General features: G+C 33.9%; 1 protein-coding gene across 2 annotated transcripts in view; it reads left to right on the top strand.

The window, feature by feature from the left end:
* The window catches only part of LOC117329246 (hornerin-like), a 158,017-nt gene that overhangs the window by 44,441 nt on the left and 90,180 nt on the right, over positions 1-23,396 (top strand). For both annotated transcript variants that reach the window (XM_033887092.1, XM_033887091.1), the window contains exon 2: positions 19,899-20,081. In XM_033887092.1, coding sequence (XP_033742983.1) covers positions 19,899-20,081 — 183 coding nt within the window. The remainder of the gene's footprint in view (positions 1-19,898; positions 20,082-23,396) is intronic.

The following is a 23,396-nucleotide window of genomic DNA, read 5'->3' as shown; positions in this document are numbered from 1 at the left end:
GCATTTTCCTTTTTCCTTTTGGATGCAGTTTTATTTCTGAGGCCAGTTAAATCAATTTTGTAATTAAGTGAATACAAAACAGCTGAAGCGAAATCCTTTTTGATTATATAATTAAACTGTAGTGTTTTCAATCGTCCTAAAGATATATGGGTAAGTGAACGATTCTATACCTCTCACTTTGCAAACTTGAAATTTATGTTAGAGTTATCTCCCTTACTTTCTAATTGAGAAATATCTCATTATGTATTCAAGTATTTTCATTTGTTTAACATTTGAAACCAATTAATTAAATTTGCAGTTATTATTTTTGTTCCATCATTGTTCCATTTCAAACTCAGCTGTTACATTCCTTACCTCTTTTAGGCATGATATAATACCATACGTGGACCACTGTTCCTGTACAGGGTTACAAATATTAATACCATTATAAGTCAATAAGTCAAAGAGGTCAACACATCTATTCTGAGTCAATGTAGGTGATGGCTTATTACAAGATAATGAAATAACATTAATTACCATTTGGACTGCATTAGATATGGTGGACTCATTACCTATAGTGTCAGCTTGTTGATTAACTTTCATATCTATTAATCATCACATGCAAGTTTAGTTTAATTTTAGGTGCTTTGAGTTCTCAAGGCTATATGCTATATGCATATAACTCTGCAAAAGGTTGAAGGTCAATGTTTGTTTGTTTGTTTGTTGGGCTTATCACCCTGTGAACAGCCAGGGTCATTTTGAGGTCGAGGTCTCCTTGTAGTAGTTGGTGACTACCTAACTAAACAACATATGGGAGACCCATTGCAAGACCCATTGCATGCCATCCAGAATAATTAGGGTTAAGTGTCTTGTCCATAGACACAACCACCACAGCACAGACCTGCCTGTTTTCAGCTTCCTCAAACACAAACTGACATGGGTAGGAAAATCAAACCATGCAGCTGGGATCTTCACAGGAGATTGTGTGGACGCTCTAACCGACTAAGCTATCGCGATGCTGTTGAGGTCAAGGACATGAAACATAATGGACATATTTGTAATGAAGGTGTCTTAATTTAGCTTCTTTTTGTCTACATTTTCTGTTGGGTTCTGGATATTGTTCTGTCTGTACAAGTTTTGATTAAAAAAAGGGGGAGACAATTCAGTCTGGTTATTGATATCTTTTATAATTTAAATGTTAAATGTGCCCTTCCTTCTGTAGTTGTATTTTTAGTATGGTATATTCAGGACCAGGTAAGACCTAGTACCATTCTCCATATAAACATGTTTTATTGTTGGGAAATTAACCTTGAAATGTTACAACATGACTGCCATTCAACTTACACATCCAGATATTATCATCGCTGGTTTTTAACAAATGCGCAAATGTGACATTTCTAGAACAAAACAAGTCAATTAAAAGTCGTGCAATTCTCAATATGCCACATACAGATGTTAATTTGTCATTGTTGTTTCTGCACTGTGTTGCAGTTCTTCGTGGGCGATGATGAAAAAAAAATATCTTAATGTATATTTAGTCTGTGGTAGGTCTTCGTTGTCATTGATATTGATCTCCATTTTTTTTATACTGCAGACTTCAAGTAAAGTTATCCCCAAAAGTAAATAAGATAAACCTTTAACACTGTAACGTCTAGTTTGATTTTGTAGATTTAATTTAAATCTCCAGTATTGATTCGTCTGATTATGGAATTACTGCAGGCTAAAAATGCTGCCCTGACCAATGCCCTCTGTTAAAGCTTGTTGGCACAGCTTCATTGATATGCCACCTTTCATGACAAATTAGATTCAAATCCATATATTACCAAGGTCACTTGGTTTTAAGTAGATTTCAATTATTTCTTTCACATTTTTCATGACACTAGAGACACTTCTAGATTATTTCAAATGTAATGTCAATTCTGGTAATGGAAATCTTATCCATTCATTCCATCCAAGTCTTCTGCTTAGGAATTCAATGAGTTATTTATAAAACATTTTAAAAAAATCATATGATTATCCCCACTTTTATTTCAGTGATGATTATTTTTGGTAATTTAGAATTGTGATGTATTTTGTGGGTAAACATCATAATTTTCTTGCACATATTGAGATCGGAATTAGAAATAATTAATTTGAAAATATAGTCAAAGTGTTAGTGATCCTGATGTTTTTATTGTTCACTTTTAACACATTCTTCTGAACAAAACACACATGATATATAGTTGTGTACCTGAACCCTAACATTGGAAATTCATGAAATTCTTGTATATTAGCCTTTGATGTGATATAATTATCCACTACAGAGTAGCCATGTTAATGATAGTTTGAATTAAAAGAAGATTTTGATGCCTCTGATAAAAATATTTCGATTGTTCAGCAGGCGATTCTTCAGCAGTCGCGACCTTAAGACGTTTAGAAGTTTAAATTGTAACACTTTAATGACTCATTAAGTAATTGTATACTAAGGTTGAGATTTTTAATGATGTCTATAGTACAACCTAGAGGTATGTTTTAGTATGTGTTTACAGTAAGTGTTTTACTGTAAATATCTCAAATATCTTAAGTAAATCTGAGGTCAGGTGACTGTGTGTGACATCACGCTGCGTATGGTATTTCAACCAATCACAGAGGATTATTGTTGTTCAGATATTTTCATTGGTTGATCTAATCTATTGTCATATAAAATCACTTTCTGAAAATTTTGCTTTGTTTCTGCCATAATAGAGATTTCGCGAGGATACCATTGTTATGTACTTTATGAATACATGCAGCAATTTATCGTTGTTATACTCCTTTAGATATAATCTATATATTTATCGTTGTTATACTCCTTTAGATATAATCTATATATTAATATATTTAAGGGTGGCAACAGTGTTTGGTAATATGTTGTAAAATGCTAATTGTATAAATTCTTTATTACAGATAATTTCTGATTTATTTCATCTGTTAATCTGTCGATGGATCAAAATTTCATCAGAATAATTGATCAGATTACGTCTTCTGCGACTAGAAACATCCTTCTTAATTCCAATTCATCATCTTACATATATACAATAACATAAAGTGATTGTGGAGATGATATATGTTTCTATTGTAACAAACAAATGCCGATTAGCTATATTTTTACCTGGAGAATATGAATCAATGAATTCCGTGTACTGGGATTGTGTATCTTACCTGTGTTGTGGCTGAGAATGGAACTGCATGGTTATCTTAACAAACAGTTCTGATTCTTATTTTCATTTGTTTTCAATGTAAATCTGATATTTTGTTTTAAGCTAAAGTAAGCTGGAATTTAGATCTAGGATGCAAGTGTACACATAAAAACAGTACTATTCCCTGTACACATAAATAAGAGAGCCGAAGTATTTCACTGGTTGAGCAACGCCCGTTACTGTATGGCACGCGGCCGGGTTACTCACGGCATGTCGATGTACAGGTATATATCCCTTAAAACAGGATTACCTGTCAATGTTGATGGATGACTGAGGGCAATTGACATTGGGTCAAAGGTTAAAGGTTACTGTTTTGATTCTGTTGTGATTAGAATCAAGGAAAACCAGGCATTCCATGACTGACCTTGGTAGCTCAGGTGATGACGACAAATAAGCATTTTCATCAGCAGCCCTTATATTCAAAGCATAGTGATTCATCAACAACAATGTCCCCAAATTGTCATTTTTGAGATGTATCTGAAAATTGAAGTACTTACAAAATGTAATACGTATTGAGATGTGTATTTTTGAACCCTACATGCACAAGATTATAATTATGAATCTTGTTTCCTTTTGAAAATATATACAGCATATGGAAACTTGTGGTAATCATTTGAGTTGCTGCTATTCAGGATTTGAATTTCTTCTTATTCAAATGACCTATAATACGTGGTTTTGAAAGCAATGGACAAGCTAGCTAGGTCTTTTCCTTATAAACCGAGATTTGTGGAAGAACTAGACCTGCTCTGCATATATATGGCGCTGATTATTTGGTGCCCTCTTTAGAATAAAGGGATTTTAGTTAGTATGTGTCCTTTCTTTAGGGAAAAATAACTCTGGAGATTACAATAAGGTAGCACTACACTATCAAAATAATTATTCACTACATTTTATCAACTGAAATTATGTTCTGATACAAAGGGGAAGTAACTCTGGACATCACAGTAAAGTAGCCAGCACTTCACCCAGCACTTCACTATCATTGTACTACATTTTATCTAATGACTTTGAATTTTTTATTAATTAGGAGGTCACATGTCGCTGCAATATTATAAGCCAAAGAACGCTCAGTTTAGTTATATGTTATATTTAGTTAGTTCTAGGTATCAAAACCATTTGACCTTTCTTTTGAACTCAACAATACATTTGAAGCCAAGTTCTTCTTTTTTATTTAATTTGAGGTATTGCAAGTCTATTGGCCTTCATTCTTAAGAAGTCTTTGCAGATTTATGATAGGATTAATAAATTTTGCATACTCTTATGCCAGGTGCATTTTTATTTGCATTAGAACTGGCAAACGTATAATGTCAGGTAAAACAACACATTTTATGATCAACAATGATGAGGTACTGACAGAGACTGGCCTTGTGTTCCTTGTACAGAATTGGGCCATATCGGATAAGAACCTTTATTTTACACTTGGCAGTGCAGCAGGACCTTTGTTTTTCTACTGGCATGCAGAAGACCAACACGGTGCACTAAACGTAGAGAGACATGCTGATTTGGCTAAATACCTTGTACTACATTTTATATCTTGATTAGATATGGACGGCGTGACATATACCAGGTTTGATGAATATTTCCCCCTGGTTCTATTTACCGTAGTTCACGAGTAATGTGTCCCTGCTTGAAAATGAGCCCACCCATTCTTAAGTCCTTTGTTAAATATTTGAAGGGTTATAACATACTTGGTGTATTATTAAATAAATCAGATGAAGTATGATACCCATTTTACTGACCTAAAGAAATCATGACCAATGGGTCTGTACAAGGTTGAATATAGTACCTGACTTTTTTTGAAGATTTAACTTAAAAAACATTGGAATGAGAATTGTTAGAAGATTTCTATTGATCTGAATAGGTCCTCATGCCATTGTAGAATACATTGCTGTTTGAGTATTTCATTACACTTAAGTAAGAAATATTGTTGAATGGGTTTTGGCAGTAGCCTTTTCTAGGTATTACATAACTATTTATTAGGGCTGGTTATTGTTAGTGTGATGGGATTGCTCTAAACAAAACAGTTGGCCATGCCTTCGTGTGAACAACCACAACATATGTATAGCCGAAATGTTGTAACTCGAGGTCAAGGAATGCTGTTAACTAGATGTGTGTAGTCGAGCATAAGAGATTCTGTGATTGTCAAAATATCTGATATTTTAGTCGCAACAATGTAGAGTCCATTGTTTCGTAACATTTAATCACTTTGAGGTACTCGCAAGTTCTTTGTGATGGATCATGGTAGAAGTGTACTTGACCCTAGTTGATGGGAATGATTTAAACTTTTGAGACATTTGACAGTCAAGGGGGCAAAGCAGGTTAAAATTTCTGTTTCAGACTTGGGAGTTTATATTGAGGCATCTTAAAAGTACACAGAAAAACCCTTTGATAATATGTTCTTGCTGTCCCGAGTAGAGGACGGACGCATTTTTTAGTGTTGGTCTTTTCAATTAGTCTGCCTTTGCTGATGACATTTTGGTTCTAGGTGTCTTTTCTTGAGCTCCATTAGTCTAATGTCTGAAGGGTCAAGCTATCAGCTCAGTTGATAGAGCGTTGGGCTAATTTATACTCTTCGGTCTTTATCTTGGGAAATTTACATTCCACAGGAAAGCTGAGATCATGGACTCTCATGTTGTTGTGTTTGTGTCTTTGGGCCAGGAACTAATTGATCCCAATTGGTCTGGAGCAAGTTCCCTGTACATTGTTCAGTGAAGTTGCAACCAGCTACTGCAAATATGATACCCTGGTGCCTTAAAATGACACTGTCTTTTGATGGAGCATTTTCACAAGTCCACCAAGCATCTTATGCTAGAAGAAGCTCAAGCTGCCAAACTTCATTCCAACAAGTTTGGTATATTAAAAAAATAGTAACAAGGAAATTAAGATGTCCCATTCAAATAAACAATAGGAAAATGTGTAAATTCCCCAGAAAATGTGAATGATGGGGCAGATAACAAATATTTTTAAATTCCGATCTACTGCAATGTAAAATTTGCACTCTCATGTTTGTGGTTTTCCTGATTTCCATCTGACTTGTCAAGATAACATCCATGATATCGGTGGTATAATTCTGAAATGAGTGTTAAGTTTTACAGGTGTTTGGTGTAATAACAATTATGTTACTGTTTAATTTACATTAAATTATTGTATATAAGTGTCAATGTACTTTGTTTACTCAGTAGCTATGTTTTTGACTTCAAAATTGACATGAAACAATATCAGGGGAAATTTGTTGTATACATTGAAACGTTTTCGCCTGATTTGTTGCTGTTTTGTCAACTGACTTGACGTGGATAAAACAATTAGAGTAAGGCCATTATTAGTGACCGTCATGAATCCATGAGCCTCACTCAAGTGCAGAAATTCAGAGTTTGTTTGAAAGGTCATCGACATGGAATCGACAGGTGTTTTTACTGTTAACAAATAATAGACATTTGTCTCTGTCTTGTTAACAGAGCTCTGTCCGTTGTGACAGCGTCCAGTATTTGACAAGACACAGGAATGGCGTGTTGAAGATGATTTGTTACATCGACTAATTGTGTGTATTATATCTTGTAAGATAATTTATTCAGAGGCTTTTATATTACTGACTGATTACATCGTTTATCTTAATGCCAGGACGGGAAAAATAACATTCAGGGTCAGTCATACAAGGCAAGCTTATTGGAAAACTATAATCAAAATTTAAATCTGTATATATATTCATGGGAAAAAAATTACAATGAAATTCAAATAAAAGTATCTTTAGATAGATGAAATGTAATCAGAAGGCAAAAAAAAACTCAAAAAACAAAAAAACAAAAAAACCCACAAAATTGTCTGAAATTTCTCAGTAATTTAAGGTGACCAAACTTAGGTTGCTGATTATAATTGACATGCAACATCTTAGGTTAAGTTAAAGACAAATGTGCAGACATGTTTTTTTTGAAGTTTTTAAATTTCACAAATGAGATGTAAATTAAATGTTAGTTTATAATTAAATGTTAGTTATTTTGTCATAACTTAGTGCAAAAGAATTAGATTCCTATAGAAAACAATGGGGGCCCTGTTCCCCACCCATTTAACAGTTTAATTATAATTGAAGGCAAGTGGATGAGGCCAAGTAAACAGGGTACACAACAGTTTACAAAACCAATACTTTAGAAACTGTATGGATCCGCCTGGTATGAACCAAAGTTCACCTTTTGGGGAGATTTCACTCATCTAGAAAATGAATCAATTTGATTAAGAACCATTTGCCACTTACTTGGTAGCTAAGTGGTTTGATCCAAGCTGTTTATTTGGCTTTGAGGTCAGGCTAGAAGGTGACGTTTGTGTGGGGTTATATTAATGTAAATTTGTAGATCAGGGGGTTTAAAGGGACACAATTTCGGCTCCCTCTGATGAAATAAATATTTGAGTGTTTAATCAAAGGATCGGGCAAATGTGTCAAGTAGTTTGTAAGGTCTCGCAACAATTTGTTTGTCTAGGAACTGGAGATGGTTTCAAAGGGGGATTATCCCACCTACATTGCGGTAATGGGCTATTTCGGATGCAACTTTTTCTTTACATAATATAGATTTTGTTTGACAGATGTAGTGTATGATTACAAAGTATTCTGAGCTAGGTCTATCATAAATCTGGTTTACCATAATTTACAGCATTTGACAAAGCTAATCAAATTAAGAGCTTATTAATCAAAAGTTGTATTTGCACTTTGTTTTGTTAGCATCAGTGATATCCTATCAAAGCATCAATAATTTAATCAAAATCCGGACTTTATCAGTAGATAACCTAGTAGCTGCATTTGAAAATCGTTTGGTCTTTATATTTTGTATCTATCTTGGATTAAATTTTCACTTACGCAATTAAGTTTTAGTGATAAACTAAATTAAGTTTTCTTATTCATATATTTATTGATTTAATTAGGGTAAGACCTGATCAAAACATTTTTGATGAAATTAAAAAAAGAAAGACAGCAGTTTGATTATTTGAAATTTCATCAAGATTTCCTTTTAAATCAGAATAGAGTTTATCCTGGTAGATTAATACTTAAAGAATACTAAAGTTCGATGTTTGATTACGTACCATTCACTGATGATTTTAAGCCGTGACTTGGCGAACCTACGGACAAGTTTCATAAATCTTGACCAAATTACTGTCTTGTTTATACAACATAAAGAAATTGTAACTTTTAAATTTCAAGTTTTCTTTGAAAACAATGAGAACAAAAGTCGCACCTGTGGTTGTGTACTATTTAGGTAGGTATGTTTTATCGAGGAATTATCTTTGTATTCACCTATCTCAGATGTTTATCACATTATAAGAAACACCTGCATCTATATATATACTTATGTATGTGTGCTTCAAGCTAAATGTCTTGTAAGAAACTTAAAACTAAACTCGTATTTGTACTCTAAGTACATGAGATAACAGAAGAAAATGCAAATTACTGTTGTTTACAAGTTCTTTCATGGAAGTGATCGCTACTTCGATCGGCGGTCTTCACAGAAATAATCACAATGAGGATGTATTATTATAAGGGATATAATGATAGATTTGAAATTGATGTTTCCATCTGATATGTTATTTATTGTAATGTTAAGTTTATAATTAAAAACATCTTCTAAATCATATCATATAACCGGCAAATTATACAAATGATACGTTTGTCAATGTTAAGTTCTTTTTGAATATCTCAAATGAAATATGTTTAAACCATGAAGTACAGAGGTCGGACAATAAAGAAATATAAAGAAAAATAAGTATCAAATCCTGATTGGATATTAGACAAATCTGATTTCCTCATCATGACCATATATGGTTATATATCCCTCACCTTACATACCTTGTAATCAACATTCCTAAGATAAGATATGATCTTTAAACAAAACTAGACATGTGAGGAAGTTCATGTAGCACTGTCTTTCTCTGGATTAAGTGGTAGACAGGAATGTGTTTACTGACAGGAGGCAGACATTTTGGACTAGATATGCAATAATTGGGAGACCTACTCCAGTAGGTAACTGAATACTGGCTGAACCGATTATATATATATATTTGTGATGACTGACAGAGATTGGCTAGAGATTGTTTTGCATATAATTATCGAATGCCTGGATAGTTGTTCGCCTTGAATTGTCTCTAACCATGAGGCTAATGTGTTATATATCGGGACAAGATGGACACATGCGATATTTCAGCATTTGTTGTGATAATGTCCCCAATTCTTTGTGAGTTGTAATGACCTACGTTTGATGTATGAGCGCTCGACTTAGGTAAAACAAAAGATTTCCGGCTGATTTAAACTCCTCGCGGCCAGGCACTGAAGAGATGAGATAACTTCTATCCAAGCAGAAGGACGAGATTACGAGGATGTTACCCGTTACTTGTTGTGGTTAAATATGTCGTCAGACCAGACATGGTCATAAGATTCTGTTGATACACCTGAAATTCAGGTGGAAATCTTTTAAAGAATCAGTTGGAATTGATTTTGAAATGGGAGCCAAATATTTACCATTAGGGTTAGGTATAGCTTGTGTTGATCAGGGCCAGTGGTCTCGTGGTTTATCGTGGTTTATCGGAACACTAGAGTCTTATCACTGAAAATTGTTGTCACTATTTATATTCAACCATTAAATTGGCTTTGACTTGAATATCGGAAAGATTTCAGTAAGAGTGACCAGTCCGCCAGGCAATTGTATTATTAAGATACGAGATTTGAATGACCACAGACACAAACCTTTGGATGTGGGGGTACAGACAACAATGGGAGCTTTTTAAAAGGTCTTGACTAGCTTTCCTCCTCTGATGGTCGCTTTCTGCTCCTGAATAATGAGAAGTTTTGTGGGTCGTGTTCTTTTGTCCAATGTTCAGGCCATGAGCACTTGTAAAGCGTGCTGGGTGCAAGAGAAAGAAGATTGACATCTTCCGTTGTATTTTTTCCACCGTTGAAACTGGCTTCCACTTGCATTACCTGTTAACCTACCTGGAAATTTGACACTGGGAAGGATTAATTTCTTGACGGCATTCCAGCGACACGGGGCTACTTTTCCCATAGCAATAAACGACAATAGAAAGGACAGGTTCACTGGTGTGATACAGGGAAGTGGACTGCTTTGATGTCTATTTCAAGTCCATCATTTGAATTCTGAATTGAAACACTGGTGATAACAATGGCAGTGCAGTTGTGTATCAGGGTGCTGTTGATTGCGCGATACCTGAACATCCTGTCTTTTGTCAAATGGTTGGTTTCACGGGTACAAGTTTAACCCTTGACCCTTGATTTTTCGAGGTGTCCGTGAAATTCAGATTTTGTTGCCAGTGCCTGGTACACAATTTTGGTGGTGTTTTGTGAATAACCAGATTCAAGGTTTAAAAGAAAATTGCAGTGTATCTGTTCAATTCAACCATTCTTTCAACAATGTTTGGTACATCAGTTGAAAGTGTTGGTAGGATGACCGAGCAGTGTGTATAGTAGTGATCAACCATGTATTCACAGCTTCCTGTGAGGGAAGCACCTGTTTTGGATAAAACCATGATTAAATGATTAAAGCCACTTTAAAGTACATGTCGGGCGGATTTAAAAAACAATCAAATTGGACTGGCTGGCTGATAGAAATGGTTGGCGTGTGTTTTGTCAGTGTTTGATGTGACGATTGTTTTATAGTAGATTATCATCTCCACTGTATGATAATGGCTGTTGTGGTTTCTAATCTAACACTGCAACACAGTTTTTTGTTCCTTCGGTGAATTACTCTACTACCACAATGCGTCGTGGAAGCTCGAGTTTTAATTATGCGGATTATGTGTTCCGAGTAAGGTGAGTAGTAGATGAAGTGTTTTAGTCCATTCCACTTTTTTTTCATTAAGTCATTATAGAATTTTTCCTTCTTGCTTAGCACTTTCACAGGTATTGATTTATGGAATTTCATGAAATTTTAATTGAGCATGGTTTTGATTGAATGTAAATGATACCTCATCCGATACTCGTCAGAGAAGTAAAGCCTACCTGGAGATTTACACCTGGATACTGATGTATAATAAATTATCATGTTAGACTTTAGCTTATTTTTAGGTGAAATTCAGATAATATCTTCATGATAGGATCTACTTAAAGCTACATAAAGTATGGTATGGAGATAGCAAATTAAAAGTCTGTATTGTTTGTGTTACTGGCAATAATAGCAGTCACAATTACAGAGAGAAACTATACACAATGTGTAAGATACTGATAATTCGTTGGAATCTCTAGGTAGGATTTAATTATAACAAATTGACTGCTGTTATCCCATAATAAGCCCACTGGGAGTTGCATGATTATTCATAGATTTTACAGAGAAGGGGATGGGCGTAAGAACAATACTCTGTGTTCCAATAGATTATATAAACCGTTTTGTAATATTAAGTTAAAATATTTTGTAACATTAACATATAATTATTGATATGAAACATTGAAATGGCAATGTATAAAAGATTGATTATACCTAGTTTTCCTATGTAACTATAGATTTCCTATAATGATTTACTTGCTTCTAAATGCCAATGCGTATAGCTTTTATATAATACAACAGCATACCATATTCTGATCAGTATAATGTTGATACGGATTATATCGCTTCATGCATGCTGATACATTATTGGATAAAGACTGGTAGTCATAGCAACAATTCACATATTTGCCATATGTTTCTGAATTTGAATACAAGTGTGAATAATTTGGAAAGAATTAATTTGACCACAGATAAATATTAATGTGTAAAAACGATTCACCTATTTGATTAGATTTTATCTGATCTTTGAAAATTTGCATTGCCATGATGTGGAAACTTCAAAGGAGATAGAGAAAAAATCTCAAAAATTCATTTTGAATGAAAAACATTTTAACTATGCAGATATTGCCTACAGCATTACAATTTGATATCATTATTATCATTGAAAATCACTTGAATTATCAATTGCAGATTATCTGCCTAATTTAGTCAATGTGGGTATGATAACACACAAAGATTAACAAGTCACCTGTTGATCTTTGATATAATGGCTTACAAGGAAAGATCTGAATCATATGGAACATTTTTTTACAGCTAAAATGTCCGTACATGATTTCTGTATTTTGGTACTGAAAATATTGATTTTGTTGTAGTAGAAATTTAAGTAGCAGTGAAATCTGTGGTTTTAAAAGGTCAACACGCCCGATAAAGCATAGTTTTTACACTCCGGTAGGTCGCTTTGTGTACTGGTCAAAGTTTCTTATCAGCCATCTTAATCTTACAGAGAAATTTCTTCATTAATTTCATACAGTATGAGTTCTGTTAGATTGGATCAAAATGGGTCATAGGATAAGATCTGTCGTCATATACGGGAGTAATTCACTATTTTACATAGCTTTGTTGATATTGGTGATTTAATATTGTGTCAATGATACTTCAAAGTTATGCTAATTTGGCTTTCTTTTCTGTGGTAAATCAATCTCCCCAAGCTGTGTTTTATCACAGATTTACTTCATAAACACCTGCACCAGCTACCACCTGTGAAAAGGTTTGAACCTTCTGTGAAAAAATATGTTTGATTGACATGTTATAAAAAGTTGCTTGAGGAGCACAATGATAGTCAGTTGTATGATATCTCAGATTGATTGTACTATTGTTGATTACGAGGGTAGAGATGCTATTTCTCTTAAACCGTCTAAACACAGGCTGCAGAGATGCTATTTCTCTTGAACCCTTTAAACACAGACTGTATAGATTCTATTTCTCTTGAACCCTTCAAACACAGACTGTATAGATTCTATTTCTCGTAAGCCCTCTCAACAAGCTGTAGAAATTCTATTTCTCTTGAGCTGCCTAATCACAGGCTGTAGAGATTCTATTCCTCTTGAGCCATCTAAACACAGGCTATAGAAATTCTATTTCCCTTGAGCCCTCTAAAAACACACAATGTAAAGATTGTATTTCTCTTAAGCCCTCTCAACAAGCTGTAGAGATTCAATTTCCCCTTAAGTATTCTCAACAAAATGTAGAGATTCAATTTCTCTTGAGCCATCTAAACAAGCTGTAAAGATTCTATTTCTCTTGAGCCATCTAAACAAGCTGTATAGATTCTATTTCTCTTGAACCCTTTAAACACAGACTGTAGAGATTCTATTTCTCTTAAGCCCTCTCAACAAGCTGTAGAGATTCTATTTCTCTTAAGCCCTCTCAACAAGCTGTATAGATTCTATTTCTCTTAAGCCCTCTCAACAAGCTGTAGAGATTCTATTTTTCTTGAGCCATCTAAACAAGCTGTAGAGATTCAATTTCTCTTGAGCTGTGTAAACAAGCTGTAGAGACAATTTAAGCTTTACAGATTCTATTTCTCTTGAGCTATGTAAATAAATAAATAGGTTCTGTTAATCATGACTGTACAAGTTAGACATCTCATCAGAATGAAGTTGATGAAGATGTGGCATTTTACCTAAGAAGTACATTAACTAGATTACTCTGATTTTGCTAGTAGGTATGGCATGGGCAAATAGCTAGGATGTACAAATAGGGTTTTTGTTGTGCTGTCATAGATACTGTCATTTTTGACGAGGGTCCTTTGCTGGGGAGGACTCTGGACTATAGAAATATTTCATTGTGTGACATTTGGATCCGGTTGTCAAAACAATAGTGATCAGGATTACCTTTCCTTACATGCGGCTGTGATATCCAGGTGTCATGTATGGGTGTTTGATCGATTAGAAAAAATTGGCCACAACAATCTGATACGAATTTGAACTTGTCAACAAATATAACTGCTTGTGATGTATAGTACATGTCATCTAACTCTGTGCAGATGAATTAACTAATGGTATCATTTAAAATACCGCTATGGCATGTTTTGTTCCCTCCTTCTGCAGTGAATGCACTCCCTAAGTTCTGGCAGGTAGGGGTTAAAATAATTGATTGTTTTTTTATATGCTTTATATACGTGCGAGTAACTACCTGACACGTCTGTCAAGGCTGTTTGGTAAATATTTTGGAACAAGAGGTGATAAGTTAAGGTAGATTTGAATGAACTATACACCTGTACTTGTATTGTTTAGAATATGCAGAATTTTGATTTGATATGTAAAGAATATACCAGGTATATATATGTATTAATCATTACTATGTGTATGTATAACCAAATAAATTTGAGGGAGGTGTGAGGTGGGGTATCAAATTCACCTTTACCCAAGGAACTTTTGATTTTGTGGGGGTAAGATTAAAGAGTGGGTTCTAATGGGTATAGATATAAAAATGCTCTGAAACCCTTTACCTTGTGAGGTTGAGATGGGGTGGGGTTTGATGGTTGAGATATAAAAATGCCCAGAGACCCTTTACTTGTCAATTTGAGTAACAAGCATAGAGAGATTTACGGAAACAATCATCATTATGTAACCCTTAATCTAATCAGTGAAGTATCTACTGATAAATTATCATCATCATATCACTCGGTGAAATGTGTTGTTGATATATTAGCTATCAGACCGTTATTGTCAGACCTTTTTATCCACCCATGTAAATGGACAGTTCATAAAATGTTCTGTCCGTCTGTCTCTCAATTACTCTTATACCTGAAGTATGTTGTTCAGTACAATCATAAGAAGGTCACTGTGACCTATTTTTTTCACTTCAGTTAATTTAGTTAGATGTTACAGTGTTCTACATTATCTTTGGTTAAACTGTGTTCAGCTCCATTTCCTTCAAATCATAAAAGTGAGAGGAATATGCAAGTTTCAAAAACATTTTCTGCTTTCAAATATTTTGATGTGATATTTATTCAAGCTGTTTAATAGATCCTTTTGAAAGCAGATCAAACAATATGATATGGACGTTGAGCATGTGTTTGTTATTTAGAAGAATTGTGCCTGCTGTCTGTGTAATATCTCCTGTCTATACAGTAAGCCACATGTTACATATAGATGTTATGCCAAAGAAACCTTTCCATGGTCTGTTACGATATCAAATCTATGTTCATTTGGTCTCAACATGCTGGAAGTCAATGTAAACAGCAGCTTTTTCATCCTTAAGGACTAGATCATTATAAAGTATCCCATTTTGTTGTGAGTTGACCTTTTTGGATAATATACCGGATTTTATTTGTACTTTCATTAAAAGATTATGATCGGCGGCATAAAATCAACAGAGAATACCGACATACTAATGTCATCATAATTCAAACTCAAAATTGAGTAAACAAGATACAGATTGTCATGGAGACCCTTTAAAAAGACTGGTGTTTCAAAAGGTTATAACTACAGTGCATTCCGCTTAATCGGGTTGCCTATTTGCGGGGGCTTTTTACCCCATTAACCGACTTACCCGATAAGCCGAAATGCACGTCGCCATCTTGGATTCGGTCCGTAATGGTTGTCAGACTTGGGTCGATTTTGGATGAAAAATTTTCGTTATTATTGTTAATAAACGGTGTTTTGTTTGTGCTTTAACTGATGTCAAATTGTCAGATTACTATTACTAATTGTATAAAATGTGTGTATTAAATAACAAACCTTAATGATTTTCTTATTCGCGGCACAGTACAATCGTAGCATCAAATCAGGGGGTCATACATCCCTATTTCATCCATTGTTCCTAATTGACAACGATCTAGGACTCGCGACAATACAGCTAAAATCATTTATTTATATAGAGAATTCTTATGTTCGCTTGAAGAAAAACAATTACAAGACAGATCGAAACGAGTTTACTTCCTCAAATCAGGGGTCCAATTACCATTTAAACAAGCTGTAAAGATTCTATTTCTCTTAGCCTCTAACAAGCTGTAAGATTCATTTCTCTTAACCCTTTAACAAGCGTAGATTCTATTTCTCTTAAGCCCTCTCAACAAGCTGTAGAGATTCTATTTTCTTACCCCTCTAAAAAGCTGTAGAGATTCAATTTCTCTTGAGCTGTGTAAACAAGCTGTAGAGACAATTTAAGCTTTACAGATTCTATTTCTCTTGAGCTATGTAAATAAATAAATAGGTTCTGTTAATCATGACTGTACAAGTTAGACATCTCATCAGAATGAAGTTGATGAAGATGTGGCATTTTACCTAAGAAGTACATTAACTAGATTACTCTGATTTTGCTAGTAGGTATGGCATGGGCAAATAGCTAGGATGTACAAATAGGGTTTTTGTTGTGCTGTCATAGATATTGTCATTTTTGACGAGGGTCCTTTGCTGGGGAGGACTCTGGACTATAGAAATATTTCATTGTGTGACATTTGGATCCGGTTGTCAAAACAATAGTGATCAGGATTACCTTTCCTTACATGCGGCTGTGATATCCAGGTGTCATGTATGGGTGTTTGATCGATTAGAAAAAATCGGCCACAACAATCTGATACGAATTTGAACTTGTCAACAAATATAACTGCTTGTGATGTATAGTACATGTCATCTAACTCTGTGCAGATGAATTAACTAATGGTATCATTTAAAATACCGCTATGGCATGTTTTGTTCCCTCCTTCTGCAGTGAATGCACTCCCTAAGTTCTGGCAGGTAGGGGTTAAAATAATTGATTGTTTTTTTATATGCTTTATATATACGTGCGAGTAACTACCTGACACGTCTGTCAAGGCTGTTTGGTAAATATTTTGGAACAAGAGGTGATAAGTTAAGGTAGATTTGAATGAACTATACACCTGTACTTGTATTGTTTAGAATATGCAGAATTTTGATTTGATATGTAAAGAATATACCAGGTATATATATGTATTAATCATTACTATGTGTATGTATAACCAAATAAATTTGAGGGAGGTATGAGGTGGGGTATCAAATTCACCTTTACCCAAGGAACTTTTGATTTTGTGGGGGTAAGATTAAAGGGTGGGTTCTAATGGGTATAGATATAAAAATGCTCTGAAACCCTTTACCTTGTGAGGTTGAGATGGGGTGGGGTTTGATGGTTGAGATATAAAAATGCCCAGAGACCCTTTACTTGTCAATTTGAGTAACAAGCATAGAGAGATTTAAGAAAACAATCATCATTATGTAACCCTTTATGCTAATCCGTGAATTATCCACTGATAAATTATCATCATCATATCACTCTGTGAAATGTGTTGTTGATACATTAGATATCAGACCGTTATTGTCAGACCTTTTTATCCACCCATGTAAATGGACAGTTCATAAAATGTTCTGTCCGTCTGTCTCTCAATTACTCTTATACCTGAAGTATGTTGTTCAGTACAGTAATAAGAAGGTCACTGTGACCTATTTTTTTCACTTCAGTTAATTTAGTTAGATATTACAGTGTTCTACATTATCTTTGGTTAAACTGTGTTTAGCTCCATTTCCTTCAAATCTTAAGAGTGAGAGGAATATGCAAGTTTTATAAACATTTCTGCTTTCAAATATTTTGATGTGATATTTATTCAAGCTGTTTAATAGATCCTTTTGAAAGCAGATCAAACAATATGATATGGACGTTGAGCATGTGTTTGTTATTTAGAAGGATTGTGCCTGCTGTCTGTGTAATATCTCCTGTCTATACAGTAAGCCACATGTTACATATAGATGTTATGCCAAAGAAACCTTTCCATGGTCTGTTACGATATCAAATCTATGTTAATTTGGCCTCAACATGCTGGAAGTCAATATAAACAGCAGCTTTTTCATCCTTAAAAAAAAGGACTAGAAAAGATCATTATAAAGTATCCCATTTTGTTGTGAGTTTACCTTTTTGGATAATATACCACATTTTATTTGTACTTTTATTATAAGATTATGATCGACGGCATAAAATTAACAGAGAATACCGACATGCAAATGTCATCATAATTCAAACTCAAAATTGAGTAAACAATTTAAGATACAGATATTCATGGAGACCCTTGAAAAAGCTTGGTGTTTTAAAAGGTTATAACTACAGTGCATTCCGCTTAATCGGGTTGCCTATTTGCGGGGGCTTTTTACCCCATTAACCGACTTACCCGATAAGCCGAAATGCACGTCGCCATCTTGGATTCGGTCCGTAATGGTTGTCAGACTTGGGTCGATTTTGGATGAAAATATTTTCGTTATTATTGTTAATAAACGGTGTTTTTGTTTGTGCTTTAACTGATGTCAAATTGTCAGATTACTATTACTAATTGTATAAAAATGTGTGTATTAAAATAACAAAACCTTAATGATTTTCTTATTCGCGGCACAGTACAATCGTAGCACCTCAAATCAGGGGGTCATACATCCCTATTTCATCCATGTGTTCCTAATTTGACATACGATCTAAGGACTCGCCGACAATTACAGCTAAAATCATTTATGTTTATCATAGAGACATTCTTATGTTCGCTTTGAAGTTTAAAATATTCCATATTATTTCCAATTACCAAAGCACAGAGATCGGAGAAACCGAGTTTATTTAGGTCGTTTCCTGTGGTATAAATTTATACGAACTTGACACTGGGAGTCACTGATAAAACAACACGAAATCCAATGTAATGTTTTTTATTAACCAGTTCTAATCCTTACCTGAATAGGAATTATGAGCTAACGTCGGGCGTCTGTCCTTTTACTGCTCGCTACCGATTTTTAACTCACCTGTGTACCGGTGTCGTCACATTTCCCCGTGGCGAACCCCTCACTTTGGATTCGCCACATACAGTAAGCGGTGATATCAATCGATCTTTAGCAATGTCAGACCCAGGTCAAAACCTATTGTTTTGGTTTCTGCTTCGAAGATTTTACATCCCAGACGTAAAAGTTTAATTGTCTAGTCGCTTAATTATGCTTTTAAAACCCCATTAAGTTTTGCCTGCTGCTGACTCTAAAAATAACATTTAATTTTACCCACAATTCTTAGTCGACTTCCTGTTGGGGAAAAACCACACGAGGCAGAATCAACAACAACACAGTTCTGAACATGACAAAACCCCGACATAACATTACCGTTTAAGGTAATATTTAACCGTTTTTGACATTTTAACCATCAAATTTACACTATTTGTTGATAAAAGTATAAAACTTAAAAGAAATACGCGATGACTTTCGTGAAAATCGGAGCATTTCAATTTTTTGTCCCGATTGTTCTATTCGAATAACCGAAAAATACGACTTTTCCAACCCAATTAAACGAATTTTTTTAACATGATTTAAGAGAAAATGGTTTTGGTTTTTGAAATTTTACCCAATTAAACGAAATACCCGATTAAGTGGAATGCACTGTATATTCATGAATAATAATCCAGCATAAATCGAATCTTCGAAATGAAAACTTATAGGGAGATAACAGCGAAACAATTTAAAACATTTAAAGATAAAATATATTAAAAAAAAATATATATATTTTTGATGCTGATGATATTTAGATGTTGTCGGTTTAGAATACAATGTGTTATTGATCTGAACATGTTTACATATGATAAATATTCTTTCTAAAGTATTTCTGATAGATCTATGATGGCCAAACGTTCTTCATCAAAACTGTGGAATCACAGATAAGATAAAGCTACAAGTTGGCAGTAGAATGCTGTATTATGGATACTGGAGTAAAGGTATTCTAAGAAATGAATGTAAAAAACAAGGGTGCCCAGCTTTAAATCATTGAAGGTTTCTAAAGAGTTATATCTGTCACAGCAATCTCAATCAGTACAGCGTTTGATGTGGTAGTCAATTAGCCATTGTTTCTATCCTCATCAGAATATTCTTCTGAAGCTTGTATATTTTATACAGTTTGGACATTTTTTATGTATTTGCAGGGGATCTCCGAAGTTGGAACCAAATGTAAGCATTCTGCGGACATCGTCATTTCTACAAAGAGCTCGTGAGTTACAAGAGCTAGAGAGAAACAGATTAGGAATACAGGATGATACAATCTTACCGAAAGACACAACTAACAGTGCCACAGTGAAATCACGTCAGCGTCGGATAGAGAGTTTTCAGTAAGTTTGAATTATAAACTCAGGCTAACAGACAAACCTACCAATTTCATGTTAGAACATTTTCATTCCAGGACACTACAAGCATTTCTTCCTGTCATTTTCTCAGTTCAGAATTTGATAACGTTGATAAAATATCTGTAAAACAAGACATGAACACCATACCCCATACTGGAGACATCTTTTGTTGATTGAGATTGGTTTTGGCCTTCAATTGATTCAGAAGTTCACAAATTGAAAAAAAGTTGATACTTTGTGAGGTTCGGGTACTGGAATTATTATAAAACCAGCCATGTACTTAAATCTTTGAAGACTTCAGACCACATATTTTTGTCTTTGAAGATTTCATTCTGTAGATTTATGTCTTCCGATAATTCAGTCCTTGGTTTGGAATCTTTGAATATATTTATGACGTGTAGATACACTTGATGCAGACAGGTTGAACTGTCTAGCCAAACATATTGTCACTGAGGGTCAAAATGAATCAACAGTTCCCCCCAAAAAGTTTCCATACATAAAAGGCCAACACATTTCTCAACCAAAACAAGTTCATTGAATCAGCAGGGTTCACTAGATGCAAACTACCAAAAGTGACATCTTTTTTATGAGCTAGTGAAATTGATGACCTCTATGATAGAATTGATTGAATTGTTCAAGGTCTTAGGTGTCTGTTTGCAAGGTCACAGGCTGTTGACTTTGTTGATTGGACTTAATTGGTTGTAGGGTCAGGCCATTGTGTTTTTAAAGGTTGAAGGTCAGGCTAAGGAAATGGAAAATGTCTATGTTGACTTATCATTATTCTGCCTGCTAGCTAATTGATATCAATATTTAAATTGTATTAAGTATTACTGGCAGCATTGTTTGCGGACTGAAACTGTGTAATTAGGAATGAATTTCCTAATTCAAGTAATGCAGCCATTTCACTGAAATTTGTCAATGATTGATAATAATTATTCATTCATGTCATGCAAAGAAATATTTCAGAAACATATTTTTTAACTTGTAACAAATACATCCTCAAGATACTGTTATTAAAGCTTTCATAGATAGTTATGAAAGTTTTGTTAGCTTGACATTATTTCATAAAAATTTAAGAAATGATTTTTTTCCTAAATTTGGTATTTCTTTTTTTTATTTTAATGATTGTTTTTTTCAATTTTTTTTTTTTTTCTTTTTTTTTCTTAAGGTTTTTATTGATTTGTAATTTTTATTTTCTGATTTACAATATTTCAGTTGAATTAGACATTTATATTAATTTCATATAAAATTGATTATACTTTGGATGATGTGACAATGTTTAGTAAATATTTGACAATTAATTGTTAAGTTTGGGCTCTATATAATACCTGTTTTTGATATTAAGGTGCTAAACACATTTAACAGGTGATAACAATTATCCTTTATTTTCAACAAGTTCATACATGCATTGAAAATAATCACCAGGAAGACGCACAATAAATCATTTTGTTACTTAAAAGTACAGAATAATTGTACACCATAACGGGATTTAATTTGTCACGTAGAAATATCTATCTATCTATTTGGTATACAAGATGGAACAATTTCTCCATTCATACAATTCTATATGAATAATTGGTTTCACATTTTTGTTGGACATAAAAAAATGAGGGAAATGGCATTTCTTCTTTTGTTGTGTAAAATCCGTTAAAATTCTATTTGAAATTGTGGAGATGGAATGTCACCATGCTTCAGTGATCATTGACGAAGGCTCTATACTTAAACATAGCACAAATACACACTGTATGGGCGAGAACTGTATATCATGATTGGTTCATCTACAAATGTCCAATTTCAACAAATTTTGAATTTTTAAATAGGTCTAAAACATTCTTGAATAGAGTATCATGTGACAGTTGTGTTTTCAGACCTTCTGTGAATGAATAACATTTAAATCATCATGGCTAGACAGATTTGTTTTACTAGAAATAAAAATTCTTTTTATTTGAATGGAAAGAAAAAAATCTGTGTTGGCATGCATAAGTAATTCATAGTAATTGGAATTGCAAAAAAGCATGCAATATATGTTCTATGGTCTGCTTCCTCGCCATTGTTACGGCCGATAAATGCATTTCTGAAGACAGAAGTTAGTACAACCAAATCATTAGTCTGAAGAATTGGTCTTTGACAATATTGTGCACTGTTTCTACTTTGACAATTACAGAGATCTTCACACCTATGTTGAAAGCCAAGGCAGATACAAAAGGAATCACAATTATACACATATTTTCATGGACGGTAAAACACCAAAAGAATTGTAAGGGGTCTTGTCAAAAAAACTCAGCGCTGTTTTGGAAAATTGACAGAATTTTTGTTCTGCTGTGACGTCGTACAAGTTATTATTGCGAAATTCAATTGAGTTCAAGAGGAATTCTTGGCCTTGGAAGTCAGTTTTCATTACTACAAGCTTCAACACTGTTCGAAACAAAGGTGTATTGTTAAAATACATTGTTTATATTGTACAATGTAAGATTACCTTGCTACCAAGATAGATAATGGCTGGCGTTCGGTGTCATCCCATTCATGGTACATCTGATAAATATCGTGATCACCAATGTGTATAAATGAGATTATCAATAACACAATTATCTTTACATCAGGATTTGCGGCTATATTTTCCCAAATGTCTGGGCAGTTTTTCTTACAATCGTACAAACTTTTGTTCTCTCAATCTTTTGTTTAATTAACTATATTAGCAATATATTGCATCAGGTCTATATTTAGATATATCACCTAGGGGTTAAATAGCTCTTCAAACTAGTGGAATATGGTTTATAATTTACAAATTAAATATACAAAATGTATTCAGGTACCTGTGGGGCATCTATTGTGTAATTCTGTTGTCTGGGCTAAAGTTATTGTTTGTGTTAAGTAGAACTACAATACCATATGGTTAATAAAAATCTGATAAAGTTAAAACAAAACATGAATAGAATATTATCAAAATGGGAGATGAATAAAAATCCGATGTGGAAACTCTGTGGAACATACTTAAAGCTGGCATATAGCGGTAGCTTTCTGGGTCTGATTTCAAGGTTAGTTTTTTTAATTTAATAAGATATTTAAGGAAAAACTTCATCATATTTCACTGTCTTCATTTATAAATTTTTGAGGTCTGTTTTGCATTAAAGGTTGCTGGGAACTTTGTTACATTTGAAATGATGTACAGAAACTGGTGAATCCTGAAAGGTCAACCATTTTTGTAAAAAGTGATTCATGTTGAGTAAGGCTGTTTGTTAAAGTTTAAAATCGTCATTCAAAAGATTTCAAAATTATTTTAGTAAAGATCAAAATATATTA

The sequence above is a fragment of the Pecten maximus genome, chromosome 6, assembly GCF_902652985.1.
Source record: "Pecten maximus chromosome 6, xPecMax1.1, whole genome shotgun sequence".
NCBI lineage: Eukaryota > Metazoa > Mollusca > Bivalvia > Pectinida > Pectinidae > Pecten > Pecten maximus.
This window is presented reverse-complemented; position numbering and strand designations above follow the sequence as displayed.